Source organism: Enoplosus armatus, chromosome 14 (assembly GCF_043641665.1).
Source record: "Enoplosus armatus isolate fEnoArm2 chromosome 14, fEnoArm2.hap1, whole genome shotgun sequence".
Lineage (NCBI taxonomy): Eukaryota > Metazoa > Chordata > Actinopteri > Centrarchiformes > Enoplosidae > Enoplosus > Enoplosus armatus.
In genome coordinates, this window is record NC_092193.1 from 12,468,536 (window position 1) to 12,496,417 (window position 27,882).

A 27,882-nucleotide genomic window follows, 5' to 3' on the forward strand; every position below is an offset into this window, starting at 1 on the left:
ACCATGTGACAATATCTGCTCCTTTATTTCAAAACCTGCCTACATATACAAGAAAGGTACACGGCCTGTGTTTTTTTTAATAAAATCTCTGCAGCCAGAAGCACAGACAAATCCCTGAAATGTATGCACTGGTCTCTTAAGCCTTGCTCTTTTTGCAATTCTGGAGAGCATCTGCCAGGGCATGCAGTGCCATGTCAGCGTTAGTCTTCTCGCAGTTGTATCCCATCAAACCGATCCTCATCACCTAATGAAGAGAGAGGTGGAAAGCACATTATGTCAGAGCCTGCAGTGACTCAGCAGCATGATTCAGAAAGATTGCTCTTGTTATAACTGTTCAAATTTGTTTGGTCAGGATGTCTGTTTTTATTAGTGTTATAGTGGGATTGAAGGTGGTTATTTTTTCTCATGGAAACTTATTATTCTACCCAGGACTGTTTCCTGTTTCCCTGCTAAGATGCTGTGACTGATGGTCACATCTAGAATAGCTACCACAAAGGTTAGCTGATGACCATGACCACAATGCTAAAGGCATAAAATTGTCCACTGTACAGGGTCGAAATACCAGCAGCGGCTCACCATGCCGATGGAGGGTCCCAGGCCTCCAGTCATCTCCATCCTGTGGTGTTTCATGATGTAGGCCAGCAACTCCCTCCACTCGTAGCCTTCAGGGATGGCAATGGTGGTGACTGAGGGAAGCCTCAAGTCCTGCATGACGTGTCACAAAATGACTGTGGTCACAACAGGGCAACACCAATGAGGTATGCTGTCACAATAACCCTGATCAGTTGTAGCACTACATAAACAGTCCTGTATCTGAGAGATTTGATACACAGAGCCACTGTAATACTGATTATTTGTACGTGTTATATGTGTATGTTATTAATCAGTTTTGTTTACTCCTTTTTCCTTCTTTTGTCCTCCTGCACAAAAAACTAGATACCCAGCATGTTGTTTTGTTTTATGTCTGCCTCACCTGTTCAGGGATGAAGAGCTTGAGACCCAAGTCCTCCAGTCCTCTGTACAGGTAGGCTGCCACCTCCTTGTGTTTCCTCCAGGACTCCTCCAGCCCCTAGAGGGAGGCAAAGATCGATGGAGTTATGTGATAAACAGAGAAGAAGTTAGAAGGAGGCTGTGTCAGCACTGCCAACTCAAACCTACTGCACTATTAGAGTAAAATTCAGGGAGCTGTGTCCATTTTCTAGCTAAATGGAAACACTGCTTCTTCCTCACTTGAGATGTAATGATGGTTTGAACAAAGAAGTTCACCAATAAAAGCGATTGGCTTAATTAAAGACCAAAAAAAATCAAGAGCCTGTTAGACTTGGAATAATGTGATGAGCACACAGCCCACAAAGGTGCTGGCATAAAGAATGTTTTGACAAATATAGTGTAAATATAAATAATTGTAAACTTTAATTGTAAAACATAAAGATAGAAATTAAAGAAGTTGTGAATGTCTTTCAGTAAAGTAGCAACAAAAAGTGAGGAAATATCTTTTTACCTTCTCGGCAAGAATTGCCAGACTCTCTCTCAGGGCGAAGAATCCAGACACTGGACCAGTGTGGTGGTATCTAAAACCCAGAGCACACGTGATTAAATATTATTCCCCTAAAATCCCAAGTTTTTCAAAGTTTAAATAATATTAAAAAAATATCTAACAGATGGGCAGTCACTCACAATTCCAATTAAAGTAAGGATTAGGTAGTATAAAGAGAATAAGGATTTAACAGTTGGCTTTAGTGGACTTACATTCTGGCTGGTTGGCCATCACAACCCCAGTAGTTGGACAAATGCGTCATATCAAAGAGGTAGGATACTGGTTTTGTTTTCCTATTAAACATCTTGTGGCTGTGAGGGGTAACAGAGAGACAATGAGATTCTTGCTTCAATTACTTGTTGGTCTCTTTGTCTATGCATTAGTGATCATTTAGGCCTCATATATGGAAACAGTCATGCGGAAAACTCCTCTCAGAGTCCCTCCTTACCATGCTCTGTCATTAAAGGAGATGGGTGCTGTGCCAGGAGGCGCATTTAGAGCCTTCTGAGAACCAGTGTACAGGATGTCGATATCTGGGAGCGCAATAAGAGGCAGATTACATCACACACAAGCACATAGTAGCAGGTAACAGAAACTGAATCCTTCATCATTGTCTTACTTTGCTTGTCCATAAAGATTGGTGCCGCACCGAGAGATGCAACTGTGTCAACCAGGAAGAGGCAGTCATGTCTGCGGGAGATATGACAGGAAGCAGTGAGAAATAGGAGATTATACTTCGTAATTGCGTTAAACTGTTTATCTCATGGAGTGTTTGAGGCTCACTTTCTGCAGATGTCTCCAATGCCGTCTACTGGGTGGCAGAGGCCAGCAGAGGACTCTCCGTGTGTGAGGAAAAACAGGACAGGCTTGTGTTTTGCTATGGCCTAAAAAATGGATAAAAAGAGGAGTTTAATCACATGTGTGTTCTTATTACAGTGTAACTCATTATTTTTCCCAGTCATGTATTCAGCATAAGAGTTCAGCCATAGTTAGGGCTGACAGGAGTTTTTTATTGTAGTAGCTTTAGTAAGTTATGGGCCGCTTAGCAGACATTGTGCCTACCTGTTCAATTTCCTTATTGCTGAAATATCCTCCAGGTGCTTTTACCATTCTATGGACATTGGCACCTAAAGATTAAAAACATTTGTGATAAAGAGATAGATGCACAATGATATAATGCAGAGTCAGTGTATATGTAGTTGCTTATCTTCTTTGGAGACCCCATGGACTCGTGCGTAAAACCGTGCGTAAAGACGTACCCATTCTCTCTGCGATTTCTGCAACTCGCTCTCCCCAGATTCCGTTGACGGCAATGAGCACGCTCTCTCCGGGCTCCACCGTATTGAACACCGCACACTCCATAGCCGCGTGCCCGGAGCCGCTCATGGCTATAGTCATGTTGTTCTCTGTCTGGAAGACGTACTGGATCGCTCGCTTGATGTCATTCATTATCTAAGAAACACAGTGAAAACGCCAAACAACTTTTTAGCCGAATTTGTTCGGCATTGCCACCCATTACTTTCAGTGATTTCAGTGGGTGTGTGCAACGTAGCCTTTGCGCAATTACGCACAAACGTTTGATCTTTGATCCCGTGCACATATTAATTTGGTCTTTTAATAATGACATCTGAAAAAGGTAGAAAATTGAATTGTTAACATAATTGGTGTTAAGTTGAATTTACTCTAATAATACCAACATTTCAGTGGTGGAAAATAAATATTCAACCAGTTTTACGCAACCAAAATGAATTATACCACAAAGTTAAAATGTAATAATACTACTCTAAACTATTAAATGTAATAATTCTGTATTACACGTTTTACTTAAGACGAGACACAAGACACAAAATCCATCTGTAAAGATACTTATTTATTAATTTATATAAAATGTATAAAAAAGACAAAATTATTTCCACCTTGAAGTAGTCTAATTATATTATTATAAATAATATAACTCCGTGTTTGTGAGTTTCAAACAAAGCGTTTACCTCATACATTTCTGGATGCAGGTGACCAATTATCGGCCTGCCCTGTGCAGCTAAGATACGTGGAGGAACGTTTGAGGGTCCCGGGCCGAACAGGTACCGCAGTGGAGCTTCCAGCGGCCGGAGCATGCACGCCGGCGGCGGGATGGTGACGGAGGACATGGAGCGGTCCAGTCGCTGCAGCAGGGGCGCGCTCCTCGCGGCCAGCGGACTGTCGAGGGCCGCTGCTGCCTGCTGGGCGAGCAGCGCGCTCCGGCTGAACAAAGCCCGCTGCATCACGGCTGGTGTCCTGGTTCCTGAGAAGCCTGCACCGAGTGAGATCACAGACGGAGAGACTGAACCTGACTGTGAGTTTTGGGTGAAGATTTAAAACAAACAGGTCTTTGACCTGTTGGCCACGGGGCGGTTTGCCTCCCCTTATTACCAACCCTGTCCTTGACGTCAGGGTGCCAATGAGGGACACCATGGCATATCAAGTTATATAGGAAATGGAATGGAAAAACGTGTCTGTTAAATTGTAGATTTTTGATTAACTTCTGCAAGTAGAATTTCACAACATTTCAAGGTTCAAAACTTTTGAAACGTTCAAAACTAGAAAATAGTCCAACAGCTTCTGAGCAGGTGGTTATCAAAGCCTGTTTCCCATTTGGATGAGACTGTATGTGGAAATATAAATTAGCCTAAAAATCATGGTGAATTATTTTATTATCCTGCCAAAACAGTGTCCACACTTCAAATGTCTTTGTGACAAGCAAGATGTTTTAATCCTTTCCAGGTCAGTATTTTAATTTAAGAAACGTCTGGCCAACTCATCAGTGCATGTTGGTACTTTAGTTGTAGTTTGGATCCACCAGGACTGGGTTTCTGCAACTCATTTCCGGTCTAGATCCATAGCTCTTGACTATTCAGCTCTTATAGAAAAGTGAGGACGTGCACTTGGCAGCTTAGAACTGGTTCAGGTTAGTTTGCAGGTTTATTGATTTTGTCACAGCAGCATTGGGTTTGTTGAGAGGAGTCTCTGCAGCAGATTGGCTCTCTGAGAGGAGGAGAGGGGGGACAGGCAAAAACACACGCCCACACCCACCCACCAATACACACACACCCACCAATACACAGACATCAATCCACACCAAGGAAATTGGCTCAATTTTATTGTCTAGTGTGTGTGAACAAGCAGCATACATTTTTTTTAAGTAATTACATTGTTAAGTAAAATTTAAAAGCATTTATTCTGTTCAGTTTATAATTACATGATAAGTGTTGTTGATTCAGATGTTTTTCAAATTGAATGTTGAATGAATGCTCAATGGTTTATACCCACACATGAAAGAATAGAAAATTATTCAACTTCAGTTGTCTAGAAATACAGATTGTGTCTACATGCAGCTGAGACAGTTCACGATGTATAATGGAAAGTAAAATGTCCTCTGTGTTTCACATAAACAACATCCACAGGGTTTGGTAGGATCAGTATGTGCACAGTGCACATGAGGTGGTTCCTCACTGTGGTCAGAATTTACATTATGTTGTCGACCTCTGAGTGGTCAGATCGTATTCTGTCCTCATTTTGTTTTGGGCGACTCGCATCAGTATTTTGAGCTGCTCTACTGAGGAAGAAATCATTGAAATCATGTTTTTAAGGATGTTAAAGATTGAAAGAGGTCAAAATGAGCCTAAACTCCAAACTGTTCAGGTCAAACATTTACATTAACGTTTTACTGTGATGTTAAAGATTTATTCTGATCAAGTGGTGTTTTGCTTTATTTTATAAAACATCCTTACAAGTTGACCAGGAACAAAAGCAAAGTTTTTCTTTTTAAACTTAAGAGACCATGTTTATTCTGTGTCTTTTGTCAGTTATTGAGTCGTGTCTCATATTCTATATTTTGTCATAGCTAGCAGGATTACCTGAAGGTGCCCCTCTCTGCGTCTGGCTGGGTAAATAATTACACCACAGGTAAATAAATGGGACTCTGTGTGAGCCTCTCACTGGCCTTTGCACTGGACTGAACGCTTAAAATCTACACAAACAGCAGGAGGAGGAGGAGGAGGAGGAGGTGGGGAGGTATAGACGGAGAGGAGACAGATGTATTCTCAAGTTCATCCACAGGGGGCGTCATCAAACTGTCTGTCAAAGCCTCACAATCTAGTCCTAGTTTAAACGGCAGAATTATGCTTTTAATTATAATTTAAATACAACTGTACATTTTATTTATACACTTCTGAAATGTGAATGAGGATTAAAGTAGGTTTTCACAGATACATTGGTTTCTTATGTTAAACACCAAATATAGCAGGTAGTACATTTACTGTAATTCTTTCTTCAACTTTATTAGAAATAGTTTAACTAATTAGTAAACTTTCCACATGGTGTCACTAAATGGGCACTCTGTGGTTTAAGATGATACTTGTTAAGAAGAAAAGTAAACCAGCAGTCAGTTCCCAAGTAAACGTCCACATTCTTGGGTTGAACTTGGGAAGAGTTTCTTTGTGTTCAAAGGTTGTCAGTGTCAATCAGAGCAGCAGATCCGTCAAGTTAAGTCCTGATAGTCCGAGTGAGAAGAACTGATGCTTTTCTAAATGTATCTGGCTCAACGCCTAAGAGCTCTTGACAAAACAGTCCCTTGTTCCAGAGCTTTTGACTGTATCACATGGTTACGCATGACAACCTTGGTCAGATGAACCTGTTAAGAGACGCTGGGGCTAAAGACTTGCTGTTGCCCTGCAGCTGCCACCCTCTGTAATTTTCTGAATAACGTATACAACTTAGTTTGTGGCAAATTAACCAAACAGTTTTATTAAGGATAATACATCATGCGATGCGAATAATAAAACAAGATTTTGGCCCAATGATTGTGCACACGGCCATAAAATTAGCCAATAATGCGGGATCCGCCTCAGCTGACACTCTACTTCAGTGGTCCAAATACCAGAAAACAAATGACACACAGTGAACTTTTGGGACCTGGACAGATTTTTCCCACTTGGTAATGCCAGCGTTGAGACCAACATGTATGAGAAGTCCTCAGAATAATTGAAAGTTTGGACATCCACAGTTCTACAACAACTGATTAATATGGTTGAAATCTCCAGAGCAAGCGAGTAAGTGGACCTTGAGTTGAGATTGTTTTGTCAGCTGCTGTTTTTCCAGGCTTAGAGCTCATTTGTTGTTTGACTGTACACAAAAATCCTTCGGTGAAGTAGTTCCGTATTTCTGCAGCACTAAACTTCAGCTATAATGTTCAGCTTTTTAACGACTCATCGGGAAATAAGTCGCTACATCTCTGGTTTTAGTCTTAAAAGCAGTTTACAGCCGATGTGATTGTTGTGTGTTGTGTGAGTTTCACGTAGACTGTCCCGTTTTCACCCACATTTGGCTCTCTGAGGCCTGCTGTGGTCCCTCCCTGGGCCTCCTCCCCCTCCCCCGTGTCTCTGCTGCATCGCTCTGCCTCATGGCTGCTGATGATGCTGATGCTGATGTCACCGCTGCCTCCCAGCATCCCTGCCACAGCAGCGCCGCCATTTTCCCCACACTCTCAGGCTGACTGACGGCCAGGCCGCCGGAGCATCCCGCACCCTCGCTCCTCCCTCCTCCCGTCTCCCACTCTCGTTTCTGATTGACGCACCGCTGCGTCCAACAGTCCAGCCCACCCAGCGCTGCTGCTGAAGCTGAGGCCGAGTCCCTCTCTCTTTCCCCGGCGGATTCTCCATGTATGGATGCGCCAAGGAAAGGGATGCTGTAGGCTGACCAAAGACAGAGAGAAAGGCAAAAAAAAAACACACAGGCTGCTGAGGAGATTGACGAAGGAGGGACCGGAGGATCCGGCCGCTGTTTTGAATGGGCAGAGGATTCACCCTCTGCGGTCGTCGAGTCTGAGTTGCTGAGGTAAGACACGGCTCCTCTGAGATGTTTTTCACCGCACAGCATCGCCGTTACAGGGTGTCACGCCTTGGTGAGGACAGTAGTTGAGTGCGTTGGTGATTTTGAGGCCTTTTGGACATGAGAGGACGCTGCGTCAGGGTGTTTCACGTCTGAATCCGCTGCTGTCAACAATTGTCTTTAAAAAAAAACACTGAAATCCACCTTTTAAAAAAGATGACACCACCGGCAGCCTGGTTCAACTGGACAAACACATGAGCTCATGAAAGCTGTAAATGTAATTTCAGCTCTAATATTGTGTGCTGACCTCCTTTCTGACGCAGTGTTGGATGATTTGGTGTCCGTGCCGTTTGTGTTTACGCGGCCTGCTTTTGAGGTGCGGCAGGCAGAGCAAGATGGAGGAGACAATATTTACATGGCTTATTATTTCATATTTGCGTGCGAGTGTGTGCTTCCTCCTCGCATTCATCCTGCACAGATAATGTCTTGTTATGAAGATGTTCCGGGGGAATTGTATTTTTCATCGATTGAAACTAAAACTAGTGATCTCATTAACAGAGAAAAAAAGATTAAAAGCCACCATTAAGGGTTTTAATGACAAACAACAGAAGTAAGAGGCGAATGATTGTGAAGATGCTGTGAAATGTGAATGTGTGTTGTTTTCTTTGGTGTGAAGCAGTGAGGAGATTTGTTTCATCACAAGGCCTTCAGCCTGTGATAGATGAGGCCAGGGGATGATGCCTGGAGAATAAGCAGCCATTTTACTGTAGAATAGCAGGGATGCTGATGGTCTTCCTGCCAAATAATGAACCAGCCATTTAGTCAGAGTGTTTTAGGAGCTGTGTGTCTCCGACTGAAGCCAAACGGACTGAAAATAAATGGAGAATGTGTCACAGTCGTAGCTGTTTGGTGAGGCTAACAAGGCCCTGTCCCCAATATGTAAGTACAATAACAACAACAGGCCGCGAATGATTCAGATTATAATTATAAATTGAATATTTTAGAGAGTTATTCTTATTAAAGGTATAATGAAATGTATGGTGCTTCGTACAAGCAAAACAACTGCATGTCTCTGCTTGCACTGGTATTAAATCCCTCCCATCGTCTACCTGTGCAGGTCCCAGGTGTGTGTCTGTGTAGCCACACAGATCTTCAGCTCTTCTGCTCACTCACATACCCACCTGCGACATGGCGGGGGCTTCGGTGAAGGTGGCGGTGAGGGTCCGACCCTTCAACTCCAGGGAGATGGGAAAGGACAGCAAGTGCATCATTCAGATGTCAGGAAACACCACAAGTGAGTATAAATTCAAGGATTCTTTAGTGTATTGGCAGTTGAGCTGACTGCAGAATTGTCTGAGATGATACGACCATAAAAGCTGGCTTTTAAAATGGCAAAAAAAAACATTGTTTTAAATGTAATGGGAGCAAAATAAGTACACTTCAATCCTTTGGACAGTAACTTTCCTCAGTAAAATTATTATATTTGAATTATTTTGATTAAAGCCATTATTGAAACCCCAGTGGTGGCTTAAAGTCTTACTCCACTCAAATATGTGTTTTGGTTATTGTTACTTCACATGGACGTTTGAGCTTCACTGTGCAGAATGACGTATGTGCAGAGTTTGACACCTGAAGGCTGTTTTCACGTTCATCTGCTGAATCGGCTCACCTTAAATCTGACTTAAAAACATGGAGGTTTGCAGCTAATGATTACTTTCATTATCGAGTTAATCTGCTGATTATTTTCTCAATTAGTCGATTCATTGTTTGTTCTATAAAATGTCAGATTTTTTATTTTCCCAGAGCCCAAGCTGACATCTTCAGATTGTTTGTTGTATCAAACCCAAAGATACTCAGCTTACTACTATATAAAACAAAGGACAGCAGCTAATCCTCACATCTAAGAAGCTGCCACCAGCAAATATTTAGCATTTTTGCTTGAAAAAAGACTGAAATTGATATCAATGATCAGAATAGTTGCCACCTAATTCTCAGTCAATAGACTAATTGATTCATTGACATTGTTTCAGCTGTAAAGACGTGTTGGTACGAGCATGATTTTGTGACATTACAACTAGTTTGGAAGCCAATCGTTGTTCAACATGCAACTTGTTGCAAGTGTGATGTGGAAACTTGAAGCCTCCAGTGCACAGAGACATATCATCAGTTAAACTTTTAAAATGTAAAATATTTGCATATTCATAGATTCTGTATTTTTCAATGAGGGAGAAGGAGGAGATGCAATTTTAGTAATATAGAACTTTTATGTGGTAAAACTATATCAGACATAAAATGTTTTTATTGAAAACAGAGTATTTATATGTCTTAAAACATTTCTTAAGGGGATTTAAAAAAAGAAGACATTGTCTCAGGGATTAGGGGTGTAAAAGAAAATGCACATTTGGATGAATGCATCAGGAAATCTTATATATATATATATATATATATATATATATATATATATATATAATACATATCAACCTTGCATACTTTGTGTAATCTGTAAGATACTGCAGTGATGTGTTTCTTCCTTTTTAAATTTTATAGTCACTTTTTTCTTTGATACTTATCATTGACATTGAATACTGTATGTTGGATGACTGACAGACAGACAGTTAATTAGCCTTTGCTCATATATACATTGTAAACAGGCTTCAGGGAATAGACTACATCTTTCTGTTGTCTTAAACCTACAGTAAATTGATCTTAAATCAATTTCAAACTGATAAGTGAAAGGCTCTTCAGTCAGGTCATTTTCTAGTCTACTAACCTGAATCACAACATGTTCGTATAAATAATTGAGACAATCTGGCGGAGCGGCAGTAAGATCACGTATGAGGCGAGGCATGTTTCCTTTAAAGTCTCACTCACGGTTTTAGAGTGTGAAACACAGAAATGCAGCGACGTTCTGCTGCTGTTTTTATCTCATTCCTGTGACCTACATTAAGCCAACTTTAGCATTTCACCTCAAGTTATTTGTCTCGTAGGCAGCTTCGCCCTCCAGCAGCAAGAGAGTGGGGTAGGGAGGCATGCGGCATCTTAGCAGCTAGAGGAGGAAACAAAAGCTTCAGTCAGGCCTGAAGCCTGTCAGTGTGTGTGTGTGTGTGTGTAGGATGTAGTGACCGCCGCAGCTCTCCTCTCTCATCATACGAGATGCAGGGACCAAAAAAGACCTTGTTGTTCTGGTTGAGCCCAGACACGGGGTCAGCTGATGCAAATGTGTGTGTGTGTGTGTGTGTGTGTGTGTGTGTGTGCGCGTGAAAGAGAAAGAGAAAGAGGGAGTATGTCAGCCTGTTGTGCCTGTCTGTGTTTTTAATGTCCTCATTACAGCCAAAGATTCAAACTTGCATTATTTCAACTCATTAACTTCACTGACTCAGTTTCCTCTTATCTTTCTCTGCATCACAAACTGCTAAAGGATAAGTGGGTGTAGCTGATGGATGAATGGATGGTTGGATGGATGGTCACACTGTGTTGTGTCTGGCTGAGTGCTTGTCTCAGCAGGACGTTGCTGCTGCTGCTATACTGAACTTATCCAAAGGGGGCGACGCAGTGAATTCACTTTACAGCCAAAAGAGCGTCTGCTCCTGCTCGATTCCTGTTTCATATTCTACGCCGCACCCCTCCCCTCTTTAAAAAGGACGAGTGGTGCATTTATAACTGCTGTTTTTGATGCTATCTGTAATTTAGTAAGTCCTCCCTGAACTGGTGTGTCCTTTCTCTGGTGAAATGAACTCTCTGTTTATGAGGTTTTGACACATTGTATGCTGGTAGATTTGCTTTATGCCTCGTACAAATGATTAAAAATCATTGATTAAATTGTAGAAGGTGAGCTACTAATTGACAATAAACTGAGCAGTGCATGCTTTAATATAAACAATATGGTATTGCATTACTGATTAGATATATTTGATATATACTCTAAGCATTTTGTGCCATTTTTTTGAAGGTGGAAAGTAGAGAAGTGACAGGGAACAAGGGAGAGGAGAGAGAGGGAACAACAGCTTGAATTGAACCAGGGACGTAGAGATCACAGTAAAGACTTATGTGTATCTGAACCAGGGCGGCCCCTCTATTTACATTACATATTTACATATTTACATTTAATTGATAAGTTCAAGTTCAATTATATCCTCTAGAAATAATAAATGCTATCACATAACTCTTAATGATTTCGGATTCTTTTCACAAAGTGAAGTTTAGACACTGAATGCAGATTTCAGAGTCTTCTGCTCACAATATTCTCAATCAATCAATTCTCAATGAAGAGAACGAACCCCCATGAAGATGCAATGTTACAGTGTTTGAATATAAAAATGTGATTTTGACAGAGTTTTATAGAGCAAAGTTTCAAAACAATTGAGAAAAACTGTATACTCTATAAACTCTATAATGAAGATGACAAAACACAACTGGACTGAATTGATCATGATGGAAAATTACCAAAAATATTTATATAGAAAATTTGGGTGTATGTGAGAGAGACAGAACATTTTGCATTGAAAGATGTAGATTCATAATCTGTATGAATTTAAATGTTTTCACAGTTTGCATCCTTAGCTGATGTAAAACCGACAGTAAATAGACTGAAATTAAAAAAGAATATGCAGGCTATTAGAGTTACTATTAGAGACTATTAGTTTCTGATGCCTCTAACGGATCTATTTTGCTCTATTTCAGCAATCCTGAACCCCAAACAGCCGAAAGAAAACAAGAGTTTCAACTTTGACTATTCTTACTGGTCACACACCACGGTGAGTTTTTCGCTACATCACTTTACTGCTTTCAGCGACTGAATACATGTTCTACTAGTCAGATAAGCTAATTAATAATTTGCTCTAAAACAATGTTTGTATTTAACTTCAGCCTTCAGCGCCGAGTGTGTTTTTGATGTCTATTCAGCTTATTCATGCCCTCTCATCTTTTTCTCTCTGTTCTGTCTGCAGCCTGAGGACATCAACTATGCGTCCCAGATACAGGTGTACAAGGATATCGGAGAGGAGATGCTGCTTCATGCCTTTGAAGGCTACAACGTGTGCATATTTGCATACGGCCAGACAGGAGCGGGCAAAAGCTACACCATGATGGGACGACAGGAGAAGGACCAGCAAGGAATTATACCTCTGGTAACACAGAATACATTTCTGACCACTTATTAAACACAAAAAAATCATAAGAATATAAATATTCCTACTGATTGCTCTCTCTTTGTTATCTAGCTGTGTGAGGACCTTTTCACCAAGATCAGTGGCAGCAATAATGAAAACAGCATGTCTTACTCTGTGGAGGTGAGTAACGTCAAACTCTGCACAACCTGGAACATCTAAAACCATGAATGAATACATCTGAAGCTTTTCAGATGAATGAAAGGAAACATGACAAATATTTCAAAGCAGCTAGTAGTGTAATTATATTTTTGTATCAGATAGTTGGAAGCTAACTCTTTGCTCTTTGCCTCCTCCAGGTGAGTTACATGGAGATCTACTGTGAGCGTGTGCGCGACCTGCTGAATCCCAAGAACAAAGGGAACCTGCGTGTCAGAGAGCACCCTCTGATGGGACCCTACGTCGAAGATCTGTCCAAGCTAGCCGTCACTTCATACAACGACATCCAGGACCTGATGGACTCTGGAAACAAGGCCAGGTAGCAGAGCGAGACTGAGTGATAGTGATGGACTCCTTGGATTACTGCGTGTTATGATGGATGGAAGATAATGATAGATACATGAGTCAGTAATATGCACCTAACACAGCATTTTTCCCTTTTTCTTCCAGGACTGTGGCTGCTACCAACATGAACGAGACCAGCAGTCGCTCCCACGCTGTCTTCAACATCATCTTCACACAGAAGAAACACGACATGGAGTCGGACAACACATCAGAAAAGGTTCTGGCAGCAAGCTCAGCTCTTAGTTTTCACCCTGTGTGACTGAAAGAAGTTTTATTTTGCTTCTCAGACAAACAAATCAATAAGAGGAATGATTTTATTACCTTTTATGACCTGAGTCTGTTGCGGTGTTATCTGATGAATGTGTTGCTATATTGATTGATAACCACAGATGTTGCTTCACTGCCAGCTCTCCCCGTGCAGTTTCAGGTGAAATATATTAGCTGGTGGTGGATGTTTCATCTTTGCCATACAGAGCGTCTTATTTTGAAAATATTTTGGATCATCATAGGTCAGCAAGATCAGTCTGGTGGATCTGGCAGGCAGCGAGAGAGCCGACTCAACCGGAGCTAAAGGAACCAGACTGAAGGTGAGAGGAAGCTGCTGTTTTTATAGTATTTCTGCATCCACAGAGGAGATGGAAGCACATTTAATAAAGATTGTTTGAAAGCAATAGTCCAAATTAAAACGTGCCCATGAATAGATAGACAAATACTTCATAAGCCTGACTTTTATTTCTTTGTGTTTGCAGGAAGGAGCAAACATCAACAAATCTCTAACTACACTGGGGAAAGTTATTTCTGCTCTAGCTGAAGTGGTATGTTTTTTTTAACACTTGTCATCAAAAATATAGTGTTACAAATTCCTATTTTACGTTTTCCAAGTAACAAACGCTGGTATTTCTCTTACAACTGTCAGGACTCGGCACCAAACAAGGTCAGTAATACCAACTATCACACATTTGAAACAGCAATCTGAATGTGTTTAATATTTTTTAACTATGTTTCCAAAGTGATCAGAGAAGAAACGTGTGTTTATTTTGTGAACAGAACAAGAAAAAGAAGAAAGTGGAGAGTTTCATCCCCTACAGAGATTCAGTTCTGACTTGGCTACTTAGGGAGAACTTGGGTATGCACACATAATGATGCACTTTTTTGCTTTTAACACAGTAAAATCATTTTCTGTGTCACTTTATGCATTGTCTCACTTTCTGTGTTTCAGGAGGAAACTCTCGCACAGCCATGGTGGCTGCCCTCAGCCCTGCGGATATTAACTATGATGAGACCCTCAGTACCCTCCGGTGAGAAAAATGTCAATGAAAGCTTTTTTCTTAAAGATCATTAAATCAGACGTTGACTCTGTTGACAGTGTTTTGAAGATAATGTCACACTTACGCCGCAGGTTCAACCTGTAGAAAAGATGGACTGATTCGATTTTGGAGCATTTTCTGCAAATATTTGTATGTTATTGAGGAAAATGGACTTCTTGTAGCACAGTATTGTTGCATTATTTGCTTACAAATGCCTGCTAATATTTTTGCACTTTGTAGTGATTGTGTAGCGTCTTAATGCATGCACCATCATTTCTGTTGTAATTTTCCCTGAGCTAACTTACAGTTGCGAATCACGTGTTGTAGCTTAATGGCTTCTTGACCTCGTTGACCTCCGTCCCTCCAGGTATGCTGATCGTGCCAAACAGATCCGCTGTAACGCTGTGATCAACGAGGACCCCAACAACCGTCTGGTGCGTGAGCTGAAAGAGGAGGTGGCTCGCCTCAAAGACCTGCTGTATGCACAGGGCCTGGGAGACATCATAGAGAGTGAGTGTCGCACAGGGAAACACAACTCACACTCATAGAAAATGTACATATATAGGCATACACACATGCAAACACAAACCTGACCTTTTGTACATCTAAGACAGAGGGTGACAGTTTAACTTGGAGTGTGGGTGTCTCTCACACTCATTCTCTTCTCTCCTCTGTCCTATCAGCGTATCGCTGCACCGGCCCCGTCATCACTGGTTTGAAATGTGTGTATAACTCTAGCAAGCCTGCGCTTTGCAACTAAAAGAAATGAATCCCCAGCCGGCCTTCCTCCTCCACCACACCAGAGACCAAACTAACAATCCCTAGAGACTTAGTGTGAATTCAGACAAGACATAAAAATTTAAACCCTAGATGATTATTTAGAGCCACAGGTTAAAGCTTGTTGTATTAACTTTTCTCAGGATTTCTGCAAAATGGCCTCCTTTTTTCCTTTCTATTAGTTCTGGTTTCCATGGTAATATGTGTTTTTTCTCTCTTGATTAATCTGGGAAGTCCAGCCTCTTAATACTTTTATCCTAATAACACAATGTTAAATTGGCTGGGATTTTCTTTGTCTCTGAGCTGCTTTGCCCCGTGATCCTATAGCAGTTCATTAAGAACCTGAAGTCTAAGCCAGCTTGGCATAAAGCATGCTGTTCAATGCACTTTCTTTCACAAGATCAGTGATCATGGAAGAAAGGACTGACTGAGAGGACGCCATTTTAGATTGCTGAGGAACTCTTTTCTTTACATCCTGGTTCTCTGTGTGTGGAGCTAATCGAAGCTATGAGTCAGGTGCATCACTACCAAAGGCTGCGCTAACCAGTTTGACGACATTAGGACATGCAAACACATCAGAAAAAAGACTCAGGCTGTATTCGGTCTTTATGCATTGTAGTGATGTATATATTTTTCTTTCTCATAACATTCTCATGCTTGCGAGCTTGTTGAGTGTGTCTCTGTGTAGTTCAGTGTCAGAGAAAAAACGTCTAATTGGCATTTTGTGCTCCATCAGTTGCTCTTCTCTCTCTGTCTGCGATGGCTTTGGAAAGCAAATGACTTCTGCTTCTTTGATCCATTATTTGAGCTTTCTCTTCTTTTTTTTGTACTCCTCCCTGTTGTTCCCCTATTTTTTCCTTTTTTATCCTGTTTCTCTGCGTGTTCCTCTCAATCCCTGATGTCTCTCCTTAATTACCCGGCGTCTGCTCCTACCTCCCGTCCTTCCGTCCTTCCTTCCTTGCTCACTTCCATGCAACGCCTCTCTCTCTGGCAGACCTGTGCGATTACAAGAACTTTGTGAATAATCGCCAGGCTGTCAATCAAAGGGGTGATCTCTCCACAGTGACCAATGCCATGACAGGAATGAGTCCCTCCCCCTCGCTCTCGGCCCTGTCCAGTCGCGCCGGGTCCATCACCAACCTCCATGACCGCATCTTCAGCCCGGCCAGTGAGGAGACCATCGAGCGGCTCAAGGTAGGGAGGATGGTGGTGAAAGTGTTCAGGGTGTAGAGTTGGGAAAATGGGAGATGGGAATGAGAAAATCAAAGAAAAGGCAAAGACATCTGGTGGAAAGGCTCTTTATGAATCCAAGTTTGAGCAAAGTGCGTAAGCGCGTAGAATTTTGTAGATATTTGTCTTAATTTTGCCGACAGGAAACTGAGAAAATCATCGCAGAGCTCAATGAGACGTGGGAAGAGAAGCTGCGACGTACTGAGGCCATCCGTATGGATAGGTTCGTCAGACTTATTCATGCATGATTCAAGGTTTCATAGCTTTCAATCAGAAATACAGTACATACAGTATATTAAATATACATAAAATAAATAAATAAATAAATATTGTTAATGTATATATTTTATTTTTATTTTTTATATCTCTATTTGTACATACTTCTCATTTCTAAATGTATGCTACTTTTCTGCCCTTGAATGCGAGTACCTGTGACTGTGTAATTTCCCCCTGGGGATCAATAAAGTATTTCTGATTCTGATTCTGATTCTGATTTACAGTACATACAGTATATTTAACCTTGTAACACCCACCTGCCTTTGGGGTTGGCCCACCTAAATTAAAACAAATAGACTATATTTGATGGTTTCACCCTTGAGATGAGTTTGGACATAAGGTTTTAAAGGATATATTATGTTGTTGGATTGCCAGACTACTTAGAAAGTATGAATACACCATATTTGTAGCCATGCTAGCTGGATATAAATGCCGGGCCGTCTGTCTGCTGGTTGGTGCAACACTTTGGTCCAGAATATCTCAGAATCAGAATCAGAAATACTTTATTGATCCCCGGGGGGAAATTATACAACACCAACTATTGGATGGATTTCCATGAAACTTTGTACAAACGCTCATTGTTCCCAGAGGATGAATTATAATAACTGTTTATCTTGTCCAAATGTTAACGATGGTAGAGGTGATATCACTGGCAAAAACATCGAACTTAACATCCTGAAGTCATACCTTTGTAACAACTTCAACCCTTTTGGTTGCTGCATGTAGAGAGGCCCTGCTGGCTGAGATGGGTGTTGCCATGAGAGAAGATGGAGGCACTGTGGGTGTCTTCTCCCCGAAAAAGGTAAGATGCTTGTCACTGTTTCACAATAGTTTGATATATTTACAACATCTGTCTAAACTCACACAAACACTAAACCATATTTGTCACGACTGGCCCTCTTAGACCCCTCATCTGGTGAACCTGAACGAAGACCCGCTGATGTCTGAGTGTCTTCTGTATTACATCAAAGATGGCATCACCAAGTAAGGGTTTTTTTATGTTTGAGATTTAATCCAGATACTGTGCTATTTCTGTGTATTTGTCTCAATTGGGTTACCTTATCTTCCCCTCAGGGTGGGCCGAGAAAATGCAAAGACTCGTCAAGACATTGTTCTCAGTGGCCATTTTATCAGAGACGAACACTGCACCTTCAGCAGCACCACAGGGCCTCAGGGAGAAGGTAAAGCCTGGTTAAAAAAATGTTAAATAAATGTTCTAACATGCATGTTTAATATTATATATGTGTCAAATATTTTGTGGTGATCGTTATATAACCTTTTCCTGAACAGGATGTGTCATCCTGGAGCCATGTGAGGAGGCAGAGACGTATGTCAACGGGAAGAGAGTGACCTCTCCTACTGTTCTGCGCTCTGGTATGTGTGAAGCTTCATATTATTTTAATTAAAAGAAAAAGGTGTACAACAAAGGAACTTGCACCTAGAGAGTTGTCGATTTATTTATGCAGCACATTTAAAAACAACAAAAGCTGACCAAAGTGCTTCACAGAGAGATTAAATACACAGAAATGATCAAATAACAACACAGACATAAATAAGAGGACAGGTTTAATCTATAATTAATGTTGTTTTTAATGCCAAAGCATTTGAACTTTTATGTTTTTGTGTGCACTTTTTAGGGAACCGCATCATCATGGGAAAGAGCCACGTGTTTCGCTTCAACGACCCGGAGCAGGCTCGACTGGAGCGAGAGAGGACGCCGTGCGCTGAGACGCCGGTGGAGCCCGTCGACTGGGCCTTCGCTCAGAGGGAGCTGCTGGAGAAACAAGGCATCGACATGAAGCAGGAGATGGAGCAGAGGTGAGTGGAGAAGGCATTGAGCTGCTGATGATGATTGGGGTGTGTTATTATTTACTTATATTTGATTATATGACTTTTTTAACATGTAGTTTTGAATCCATTTCAGGCTTCAAGAGCTCGAGGATCAGTACCGCAAAGAAAGAGAAGAAGCCAGTAACCTGCTAGAACAGCAGAGGCTGGTGAGTGAAAGCTCCATTTGATACAATAAATCACTGTTTAAGGTGCCAGTCCAAACACACTCAGTCTCTGTTTTTGATCTGGATCATATGTTTTCTTTCAGGACTATGAGAGTAAACTGGAGGCTCTTCAGAAACAAGTGGACTCGCGGTACCTGGAGTCTCCCGAGGAAGAAGAGGAGCCTGAAGAGGAAGGTGATACTGTCACTTTAAATGTTACTGACCCGTCAAACAATCATCTCTGAATCTGGATCCTATTTGGTCTAAATGCATTCACATGTCATGATGTGTCTTGCCCTCCAGTGCCGTGGACACCGCGGGAGACCGAGTTGGCTCTGTGGGCGTTCAGAAAGTGGCGCTTCTACCAGTTCACGTCTCTCAGGGATCTGTTGTGGGGCAACGCCATCTTCCTCAAAGAGGCCAACGCTATCAGTGTGGAGCTGAAGAAAAAGGTGTTTGTTAATGTAAAACATTGTCTTTTCAGCACTGTGAAATATGATATGTCATGTGTTACGTGTCATCTTTTATGTTTTTTTGTTAGTTTTAGGTAAACATAAGACAGACACAGTAGTTTTTGTTGTTAGAGTCTTAAAACTGACTGGAATCTGGCTTTCGTTGTTGCCTTGCTGCTATCTCTCTCTAAAATCATAATACCCTTCTTGCACTAGTTGAGAATCATTTTTTGCACATTTAGCATCACTTTAATGTGATGCTGGTGCATGAAGAGTTTGCTCTTCAGTCTAGACTGGAGGCAGATTATTAAGTGTCTGTCAGTGGCCATTCTGGATTTACCACAATGATCTAGTCCAGTGAGTCATCACAATGTAATACACAGTGCTGCATATTGATTGTAAACTCTGTCCAGCCATCCAGTTAGTAAAAGGTGCATATGATGAAGCATTACTTGGACTTTTGGCTTCATGTCTCACCCAGTTTTTGATTTTAACCAGCCCTCCAAGCTGCATGCTGTTTTACAAAAAGGAGAAGATCAAACTTTTACTTTTATTCTGAATATTGCAACTCAAAAATCCTTCTGATGTTGTGCATTGTACAGTAGTAGCACCAGACTTTTAAAGTAAGGGGTCACAGTGGAACTAATATTTCTAATAATATTATTAATAATATCTAATATTTCCAAGTTCACTGCTGTTGGAAATATTATATATTATAAGAATAGTTAAATCGTCATTTGATACTGCAGATATCACGCAGGAAAATATAAACAAGCAGCCACTCATGTTTTATGTCTTATGTCATCCACAGGTGCAGTTCCAGTTCGTCCTGTTGACGGACACTCTGTACTCCCCCCTGCCTCCCGACCTGCTGCCCTCCAGTGTGGCCAAAGAGAGGGAGAGACGACCTTTCCCACAAACCATCGTAGCCGTTGAGGTCCAAGATCAAAAGAACGGAGCCACACATTACTGGACTCTGGAGAAACTCAGGTACAGTGGTTTTTATTTCAGTCTTTATATTCTGTTTTGATCATCCATGCATCAGCACATACTCTACGGATAGGCAGGCCCCTGCATAAGTTTTTTTTTCTTTTTATACTGTCCCCTGCAGGCAGAGGCTGGACTTGATGAGAGAAATGTACGACCGTGCTGCTGAGCTCCCCAGCAGTGCTGTGGAGGACTGTGACCACACTCTGACCGGAGGCGACCCCTTCTACGACCGCTTCCCCTGGTTCCGTCTGGTTGGCAGGTCTGTCAGAAACTAAATACCAACAGATGCTATTCCCCTCCTCCTGGGGGCAGTATTAATTCAAATCTTGCTCTTTTATTGCACAATAAATGCTTCCAGCTACAATCACGTCCTCCTTCTCCTCAGGGCTTTTGTGTACCTGAGTAACCTGCTGTACCCGGTGCCCCTGGTACATCGCGTGGCCATTGTCAGTGAGAAAGGAGAGGTGAAAGGCTTCCTCAGAGTGGCTGTGCAGGCCATCTCAGGTACAAACAAAGGCTGAATATTAGTCTTATCACAGCCAGATGCTGTTGAACGTGTCATTGTAGCAGCTCTTTAGAGTTACTTTTTATTCAGAAATGATTGTGACACTGGTTTAACATCGTGTCCTCTGTTTTGTCTCTCTTCAGCTGATGAGGAGGCCCCTGATTACGGCTCTGGTGTGAGGCAGTCGGGCACCGCCAAGATCTCCTTTGAAGACAAACAGTTTGAGAAGGTACTAACTGGCCTGTGATTTGTACTGGTACTGGTGTTCTCTGCAACCAATTAAGTATAGCATTAGTCATGAAAATCAGACATGTCATTTAAACTCAAGTGTGTCTGCTCTTGAATGTTAATGTCTGGTGTGACTGGGGTCCAAGCTCACTTGTTTTGTCTCTCGTTCCAGTTCCAGACTGAGTCGTGTCCTGGTGGTCTTTCCCACTCCAACACCTCCCAGGAGGAGCTGCGAATTGTGGAGGGAGAAGGACAGAACGCTGAGATGGGAATCTCTGCCGATGAAGTCAACAACAACACCTGTCCAGGTGAGGGGTCACCTGTTTAGCCCTACAGTCTGTGGATCATGACACAGTGACAAATGTTATTCAACAGCTGGAATTTGAATGAGGAGAATGGAGGAGTTAAATGGAAATGCTGGACTTTTGCTCACAATTCACAAAGATCTAAGACAAAAGTATTTCGTCAGACAGGAAGAACTCAATGCCAAAATTAGTGTTAATATAGTGTGTGTTTCCACTGACATACAGTATATTTGTTGAAAAGCAACTAAAATCCTTCCAGCGTCTTCCACTCCAGACATTAATACATTTGAAAGTTAATCATGGTACTCCAGTGCTGAAATAAATACAGCGTACAGATACATGTATTTCTGTACGTCTTCCTCTGTTCCATGTAGCCGTCCTGGAGGCTCCCCTCAGCCCAGCGAAGAGTGTCGGTCTGGGTCTGGATCTTCCTCTGGACCTCTCCCCGGAGAAAGCTCTGTCCCACCTGAAGGTCGGCAGCACCTTCACCTTCAGAGTCACCGTCTTACAGGCCTCCAGCATCTCAGCCGAGTACGCCGACATCTTCTGCCAGTTCAAGTGAGTTCAAGCACATCTTCACCAAAGTCCTGTGAATGATACTGTCTGTCTGTTAATCTGTTAATGTACCAGATCTGCAAGTCTCACTAAATGCCTCTGGTTTCACCCTTTTCTGTGAGTGATCTAATAAATGCAATATAGATAATCGGCAGGAAAATGATCTCAATAAGCAAGATGCAAAACAACTCACTGCTACTCAAGATTTAAATAAATTGTGGTTTAAGCAACAAAATAATCAGCAGTGTGTTAGTCTATATAATAGCTTCACTTCTTTCAGCTTCATCCACCGCCATGACGAAGCTTTCTCCACTGAGCCGCTGAAGAACACGGGCAGAGGACCTCCGCTCGGCTTCTACCACGTTCAAAATGTGAACACCGAACTCACATTCAAACCTATCATCAACAAATATTGCTGATTACTTCCACTGTAATATTTTTACTTGTCCTCCTCTCTTCTCTGTTAGATCACAGTGGAGGTGACTAAGTCCTTTGTGGAGTACATCAAGACTCAGCCCATCGTCTTCGAGGTGTTTGGTCACTATCAGAAACAACCCTTCCCTCCGCTCTGCAAAGACCTGATCAGGTTGGAGAGAAATGTGACCTTTAATTTTCCACCAGCTGATGACTGATTGTGAGTTGATATTTCTAGATGGAAAGAAAGTTTCTTCATATTTGGTTTCTTTGTCTTTTAGTCCTCTGAGACCTTCCAGGAGGCAGTTCCCCAGGGTGATGCCCTTGTCCAAACCAGGTTAGCAAAACGTGTTATTTATTCATTATGTCAGTTCAGTTTAACACAGTCTGGTTTACTCTGTTCATCTCTTCTTTTCCTTCAGTGCCGGCCACAAAGCTCAGCACTCTGACTCGCTCCACCGCAGGACCTTGTCACGCCAAGTACGACCTCATGGTCTTCTTTGAGATCTGCGAGCTGGAAGCAAACGGAGAGTGAGTCGTATATCTTTATGGCTGTGTTTCCACTTTAAAACCATAAAGTGAGGCACACTGTAGATACTATGCACAAAGAATATTCTGTTCCTGCAGTGAATATAAAGGTCATCTCAGTTAAACATTGATTATTAACATTTGATGTATCGATTATTTTCCTGCTTCTAGCTACATCCCAGCTGTGGTTGACCACAGAGGTGGGATGCCCTGCCATGGCACGTTCCTGTTACATCAGGTCTGACCACATCACACTAAACACCCTTCATGTTTCCCAATTATATATTTATAGAGTGTTCAATATCATTAGCTAATATATATATAGTGTATATATACAGTACTATATATAGCTTGGGTTCAATCGCTTTCTAGATTTTCTTATTTCTGTACATCTGGAAGAGAATTTTAAATTCAGCTCTTTTACCTGAGTATATTTTATCTTCACTGGAACTCCAGTAAATAAACTGGTCTACTTCCCTCCTCTCTCGACTCCGCAGGGCATTCAGAGGAGGATCACAGTTACCATCGCTCATGAAACAGGAAATGATATTGAGTGGAAAGAGGTGAAGGAGCTGGTTATTGGTGAGTCAGTCAGACTTTCTCTCTTTTTGTTTAAAAAATGCTTTGTTTATTGCCCGATTAATCTCATCATGACTTGTTTGACTTCAGGTCGTATTCGAAACACACCAGAGGCTGATGAGACCATCATAGACCCCAACATCCTTTCCCTCAACATCCTGTCTACTGGATACTTCTGGCCAAAACACAATGACAAGTATGACTTTTAGACTGATTTTCTATTTACTGAATGTTTTCTCTCTCTGTGTGTATTTACTACTTGATGTTCAACAACAGTTTCTAACCTCTTTTACTTCGGTAACAAACCTATATCATATAAGCAGATCAAGTCGGGTCAATATTTATTTATATAGCCCAATATCAAGGGGCTTTTCAGTCCGTTCAGCATAAGACACCATCTATCCTTAGACCCTTGATTCAGATAAGGAAAAAAAAAATGGAAGAAACCTCATGTCAGCTTGTCGCAATTTTTTTAACATTGCTTCAATGTGCCTTTTATAATCAAGTATTGTTTGGCTTCAATTTCAGTTTGCATGGATCAGTATAATTTGCTGGGTTCAAACTTTTAACAGCTGCAGTTAAAAGTTTCTAACTCGTGTCCTGTTTCTCTTTATTCTTTGTTTTATGGCAGCGTTTCCTTGGGAGTTGATCATAGGTATAAATAACAACCATTTTTATCTTTTTCAATTATTATTTCTGATAACAAAATGTCCATTTGCTCTCATGCTTTTCATCAGGTTGACTCTTTTCTCCTTTAAAAATCATGTGGACAGATGTTAAAATGTTTGTTTTTCATGCTGCAGAACTTTCTACCGATTTGAGGCAGCATGGGACAGCTCCATGCACAACTCTCTGCTTCTGAACAGAGTCACTCCCTATGGGGAGAAGATCTACATCACCCTCTCTGCTTATCTAGAGGTACTGGAGATTAGATGTACTGAGAGTGACATTAGCTTTAGTTCATTTGTTCTTAATAGGCTTATACAAAAACAATATTTGTTTAAAACAAAGAACAATTCAGCCACATTATAACGAGACACTTTACAGGCTCATGAATGGATTCTGATTTGTTATATTGTAATTAGATGGAGAACTGCACTCAGCCAACAGTGATCACCAAAGACTTCTGCATGGTGTTTTATTCTCGTGACGCGAAGCTGCCAGCCTCTCGCTCCATCAGAAACCTCTTCAGCACCGGCTGCCTCCGTCCCTCTGAGAGGTACAGATTTATGGATCTTACTCTGATTCTGGACTTCACAACCTCTCTGTCTAAGAAACATATTCACTACAATTAGTAGTTGAATTAATTACTTCTCTCTCAAATTCACCTTTGAAAACTCGTCTCTCGTTCTCAGCAACCGTGTCACTGGAGTCTATGAAGTCACTCTCTGCCATGTGGCGGACAATGGAAGTCCAGGTGAGACCGAATTAACAAAAGCATTTTCTCTTCAACTGGGGTTTGTATTTTGATGTACAATATTAACAGACTGTTTTCTTCTTCAGGCATGCAGCGTCGTCGCAGGCGCGTGCTGGACACCTCGGTGGCGTACGTCCGAGGAGAGGAGAACCTGGCTGGCTGGAGGCCTCGCAGTGACAGCCTCATCCTGGACCACCAGTGGGAGCTGGAGAAACTCAGTCTACTGCAGGAGGTCACTGCAATATTTTATTTTGAAAATTGGGAACAAAGACAAAATAAGCGGATCATTGGTGGGTTTGTCTAGTTAGGTGTACAAAAAATGTATGTCTCAACAAAGGAGAGCGTCAGTGGATCGTGTTCTGTACAACCTATTCAAAATGTCACCAGTCCTAATCAAACACCATTTGAGCCTCTGCGGACCACAAAGGTCGAAGTTAAAGTTGTGTCTGCTGGTGTTTTTTAGGTGGAGAAGACCAGGCACTACCTGCTGCTGAGGGAGAAGCTGGAGGCTACTCTGCAGGCAGGACAGGATGCGCTCTACAAGAGCAGCGACATCAGCGATTTCGCGAAGAGCCCCATCCTCAGCCACAGTCCCGGCAGCAGCCCTGCCCCCGACAGCCCCAACCAGAGGCAGAGGGAGCTGGCTGCCAAGGTGACTGCGGGTCTCTTATTGTTCTGTAATTGATTAGATACCGCTTTTATTCAACATCATCTTAAAAAAAATCTGTCTTTCACTTTCTTCTTTCCAGTGTCTGCGTCTGCTGATGCACACCTTCAACAGGGAGTACAGCCAGGTGAGCAGCAGTGCCAGTGAGAGCAAGGTGAGCCCCAGTCTAGGCCCTCTGACCCGGCCCGTTAATCCTTCTACCGCTGTACCTTCACTAAATATTTAAGCCCTGCACTTCAGCCACTCTCTGCCGTTGCTTTCATTCATTATTCAGTCTTTTTCTTTCACCACAGATTCCTCTTGTTAACATTTCTTTCCTCCTTATCCCGTCCCATGTATCCATATTTCATACCTTTAAAATAATTTAGTTCCCCTCCTTCTCATCCCTCACTGTCCCTCCCCTTTAGACTCTGCGATGCCTCCACTAATCCGATTTTACTCCTGCATGTCCTCTAACATGTTAATCAGCGAGGGGCTCTTAGATAATGAGGATGTGTATGGGTGCAGAGATGGTTCTACAATACATTGCTAGAAAATGACAAATTGTCTGATTGAATTGTTCTCTGAATGCATGTCTGTGTTGTACGTGCTTAATTGTTTGCTGGTATGTTTTGTCTGTATCTGTATTTGTCCCTCTTGTCGTGTGTGTGTGTGTGTGTGTGTGCGTGCTTCTCCGTGCATGATTTGTTGTGGATGTGTTTCTGTGTGTGGTTGTGTGTGTTTTAGCTCTCTGAGATGTCTGCGTCGCTAATGAGAGACTCCTCCTCGTCTGGACTGAGCACGCTAACTCCGTCCTCTACCTGCCCCTCATTGGTCGAGGGACATTATGACATTAGGTATGTAGCTACATGCTGTTACTCATCGCAGTATTAGTTTAATACAGCATATTATGTCAGGTTTTAGACACTTCGCTCTACTGCGCCTGAGGAGTTAAAAAAAAGTATATGTTGTGTTTCAAGAACATTTAGCATCAGTTATAATCAAGTGATAGCAGATAATCTTTTGATTATAGTGCCTTCTTTTGTCACAGTAGATGGTTTTTCTTTGCTGTGCACTCAGTGTAGGCACTGTCCCAACATATTGCAACTTAGCTTCAATTCTCCTACATTTACTCCGAACAAAACGTTGTTTCTGCCTCTGTCTATGACAATATATCATATTTTACAAGCTACACATTATGTCACATTATGAACATGTTCATGTTGTGTAGACACACTGAACCCAGTTCAGGAGCTTCCACACCAGATCTGGACCCGTACAGCCCCGTGGACAGAAAGAAAGCTCTCAGAGGGTGCACCTTTGTTCCTGACATACAGGAGATTCGTGTCAGGTAAGACCACACACACACACACACAGTACTTAATTTTGAGAGGATGAAATTAACATTTTATTTGTAAACTCTACTTTTTTCATTCGGGGGAACAAGCATCATGTAAGAAAGCTTGTAGTTGAGTTTTATTCATTTCGTCTCAACATTAGTATTCTTTTCATTGCATGCAGCCCCATTGTGTCAAAGAAAGGCTACCTGCACTTCCTGGAGCCCCACACCAGCGGCTGGGTGAAGCGTTATGTGGTGGTGCGCAGGCCCTACGTCTACCTGTACCGCAGCGAGAGGGACAGCGTGGAGAGAGCTGTCATCAACCTGTCGTCTGCGAAGGTGGAATACAGTGAAGACAAACAGACCTTACTGCGGGTACAACCAGCTTCAGTTTGATAATAAAACAAATTTTAAGATAAATATATAAATAGTAACCCACTGAACCTGAATGAGCTGAAGTAACCTCAGGGTATTTCATGTCTCCAGACTCCCAACACATTTGCTGTGTGCACTGAGCATCGTGGGATACTGCTGCAGGCCACCAATGACAAAGAGATGCACGACTGGCTGTATGCTTTTAACCCTCTGTTAGCCGGCACCATCAGGTGAGTGTTGGAGAAACTGTAAAGGGAAAACATCACCTAAAACGTCATGGAAAACTGTTTAAAACAATTCCTGACCCCCAGTGAGCCACTGACCTAGATAGTCTTTTAGTCAGTGGACAATAGGTCAGCTGAATATCCAAAAATGCGTCCACAGACGAACATACAATTAATCAAATATGGAGAAAATATATAAATATATGTAAATTAACCTCAGTCGGTTTTTCCAGTCTTTCAGGGAAATTCAAATGAAAATCAAAAACTTTTAAACAATATCATGAACTTAACTCAAATTACTGCCTCAGAACATTGTTCTCTTTTTTCTCTTTATTAGTGCCAAATTATGTAGTTCTTTTCAGGAAACATCCTGGGAAATTATTACTTATTAATTTACAGGACATGCAAAATAAAGCATGCCCCTAACTGCTTTACAAATATTTTTTTTTAGTCTTACTTCCTGTTTCTTCGATCTCCTCTCCTCAGATCAAAGCTCTCCCGGAGAAAGTCGATCCAGTCTGTCCCGTCCGCTCAGAGGATGTGAGAGGTGAACCGACCTGGCAGAAAACAACAAACAAACAAACAAAACAATACAATCTAAAAGCTGCGCGAATGAACATAGACCATATAAACAAACTTATACATAAAACCATTTATATAACCCTCTATG

At 41.8% G+C, this 27,882-nt stretch overlaps 2 protein-coding genes across 3 annotated transcripts; one reads left to right on the forward strand and one right to left on the reverse strand.

Moving 5' to 3' along the window:
* Positions 1 to 136: 136 nt before the first annotated feature.
* agxtb (alanine--glyoxylate and serine--pyruvate aminotransferase b) lies at positions 137 to 3,798 on the reverse strand. Its single transcript, XM_070919300.1, has 11 exons — positions 3,526 to 3,798; positions 2,797 to 2,989; positions 2,600 to 2,664; positions 2,321 to 2,421; positions 2,157 to 2,227; positions 1,986 to 2,070; positions 1,750 to 1,848; positions 1,502 to 1,571; positions 974 to 1,069; positions 577 to 705; positions 137 to 244 (listed from the first exon to the last, which is right to left on the reverse strand). Exons 1-11 carry the CDS (start codon positions 3,796 to 3,798, stop codon positions 137 to 139), a joined length of 1,290 nt encoding a protein of 429 aa, XP_070775401.1.
* A 4,792-nt stretch (positions 3,799 to 8,590) lies between these two features.
* On the forward strand, positions 8,591 to 27,756 carry kif1ab (kinesin family member 1Ab). 2 transcript variants are annotated; one of them, XM_070918893.1, is made up of 48 exons: positions 8,591 to 8,696; positions 12,083 to 12,156; positions 12,349 to 12,528; positions 12,622 to 12,690; positions 12,867 to 13,045; positions 13,177 to 13,288; positions 13,581 to 13,658; positions 13,821 to 13,886; positions 13,988 to 14,005; positions 14,119 to 14,197; positions 14,291 to 14,369; positions 14,746 to 14,888; positions 15,062 to 15,100; positions 16,150 to 16,349; positions 16,529 to 16,608; positions 17,388 to 17,463; positions 17,566 to 17,645; positions 17,736 to 17,842; positions 17,952 to 18,035; positions 18,299 to 18,479; positions 18,586 to 18,658; positions 18,760 to 18,850; positions 18,959 to 19,107; positions 19,919 to 20,097; positions 20,219 to 20,356; positions 20,483 to 20,601; positions 20,746 to 20,831; positions 21,003 to 21,138; positions 21,510 to 21,693; positions 21,971 to 22,061; positions 22,158 to 22,276; positions 22,386 to 22,441; positions 22,527 to 22,635; positions 22,804 to 22,870; positions 23,130 to 23,214; positions 23,302 to 23,407; positions 23,843 to 23,866; positions 24,015 to 24,129; positions 24,297 to 24,430; positions 24,567 to 24,628; positions 24,715 to 24,860; positions 25,092 to 25,280; positions 25,378 to 25,449; positions 26,022 to 26,131; positions 26,506 to 26,625; positions 26,796 to 26,988; positions 27,100 to 27,218; positions 27,699 to 27,756. In XM_070918893.1, exons 1-48 carry the CDS (start codon positions 8,591 to 8,593, stop codon positions 27,754 to 27,756), a joined length of 5,160 nt encoding a protein of 1,719 aa, XP_070774994.1. The 2 variants fall into 2 exon arrangements, with proteins under 2 accessions (XP_070774994.1, XP_070774995.1); XM_070918894.1 differs by lacking the exon at positions 15,062 to 15,100.
* Positions 27,757 to 27,882: the final 126 nt, after the last annotated feature.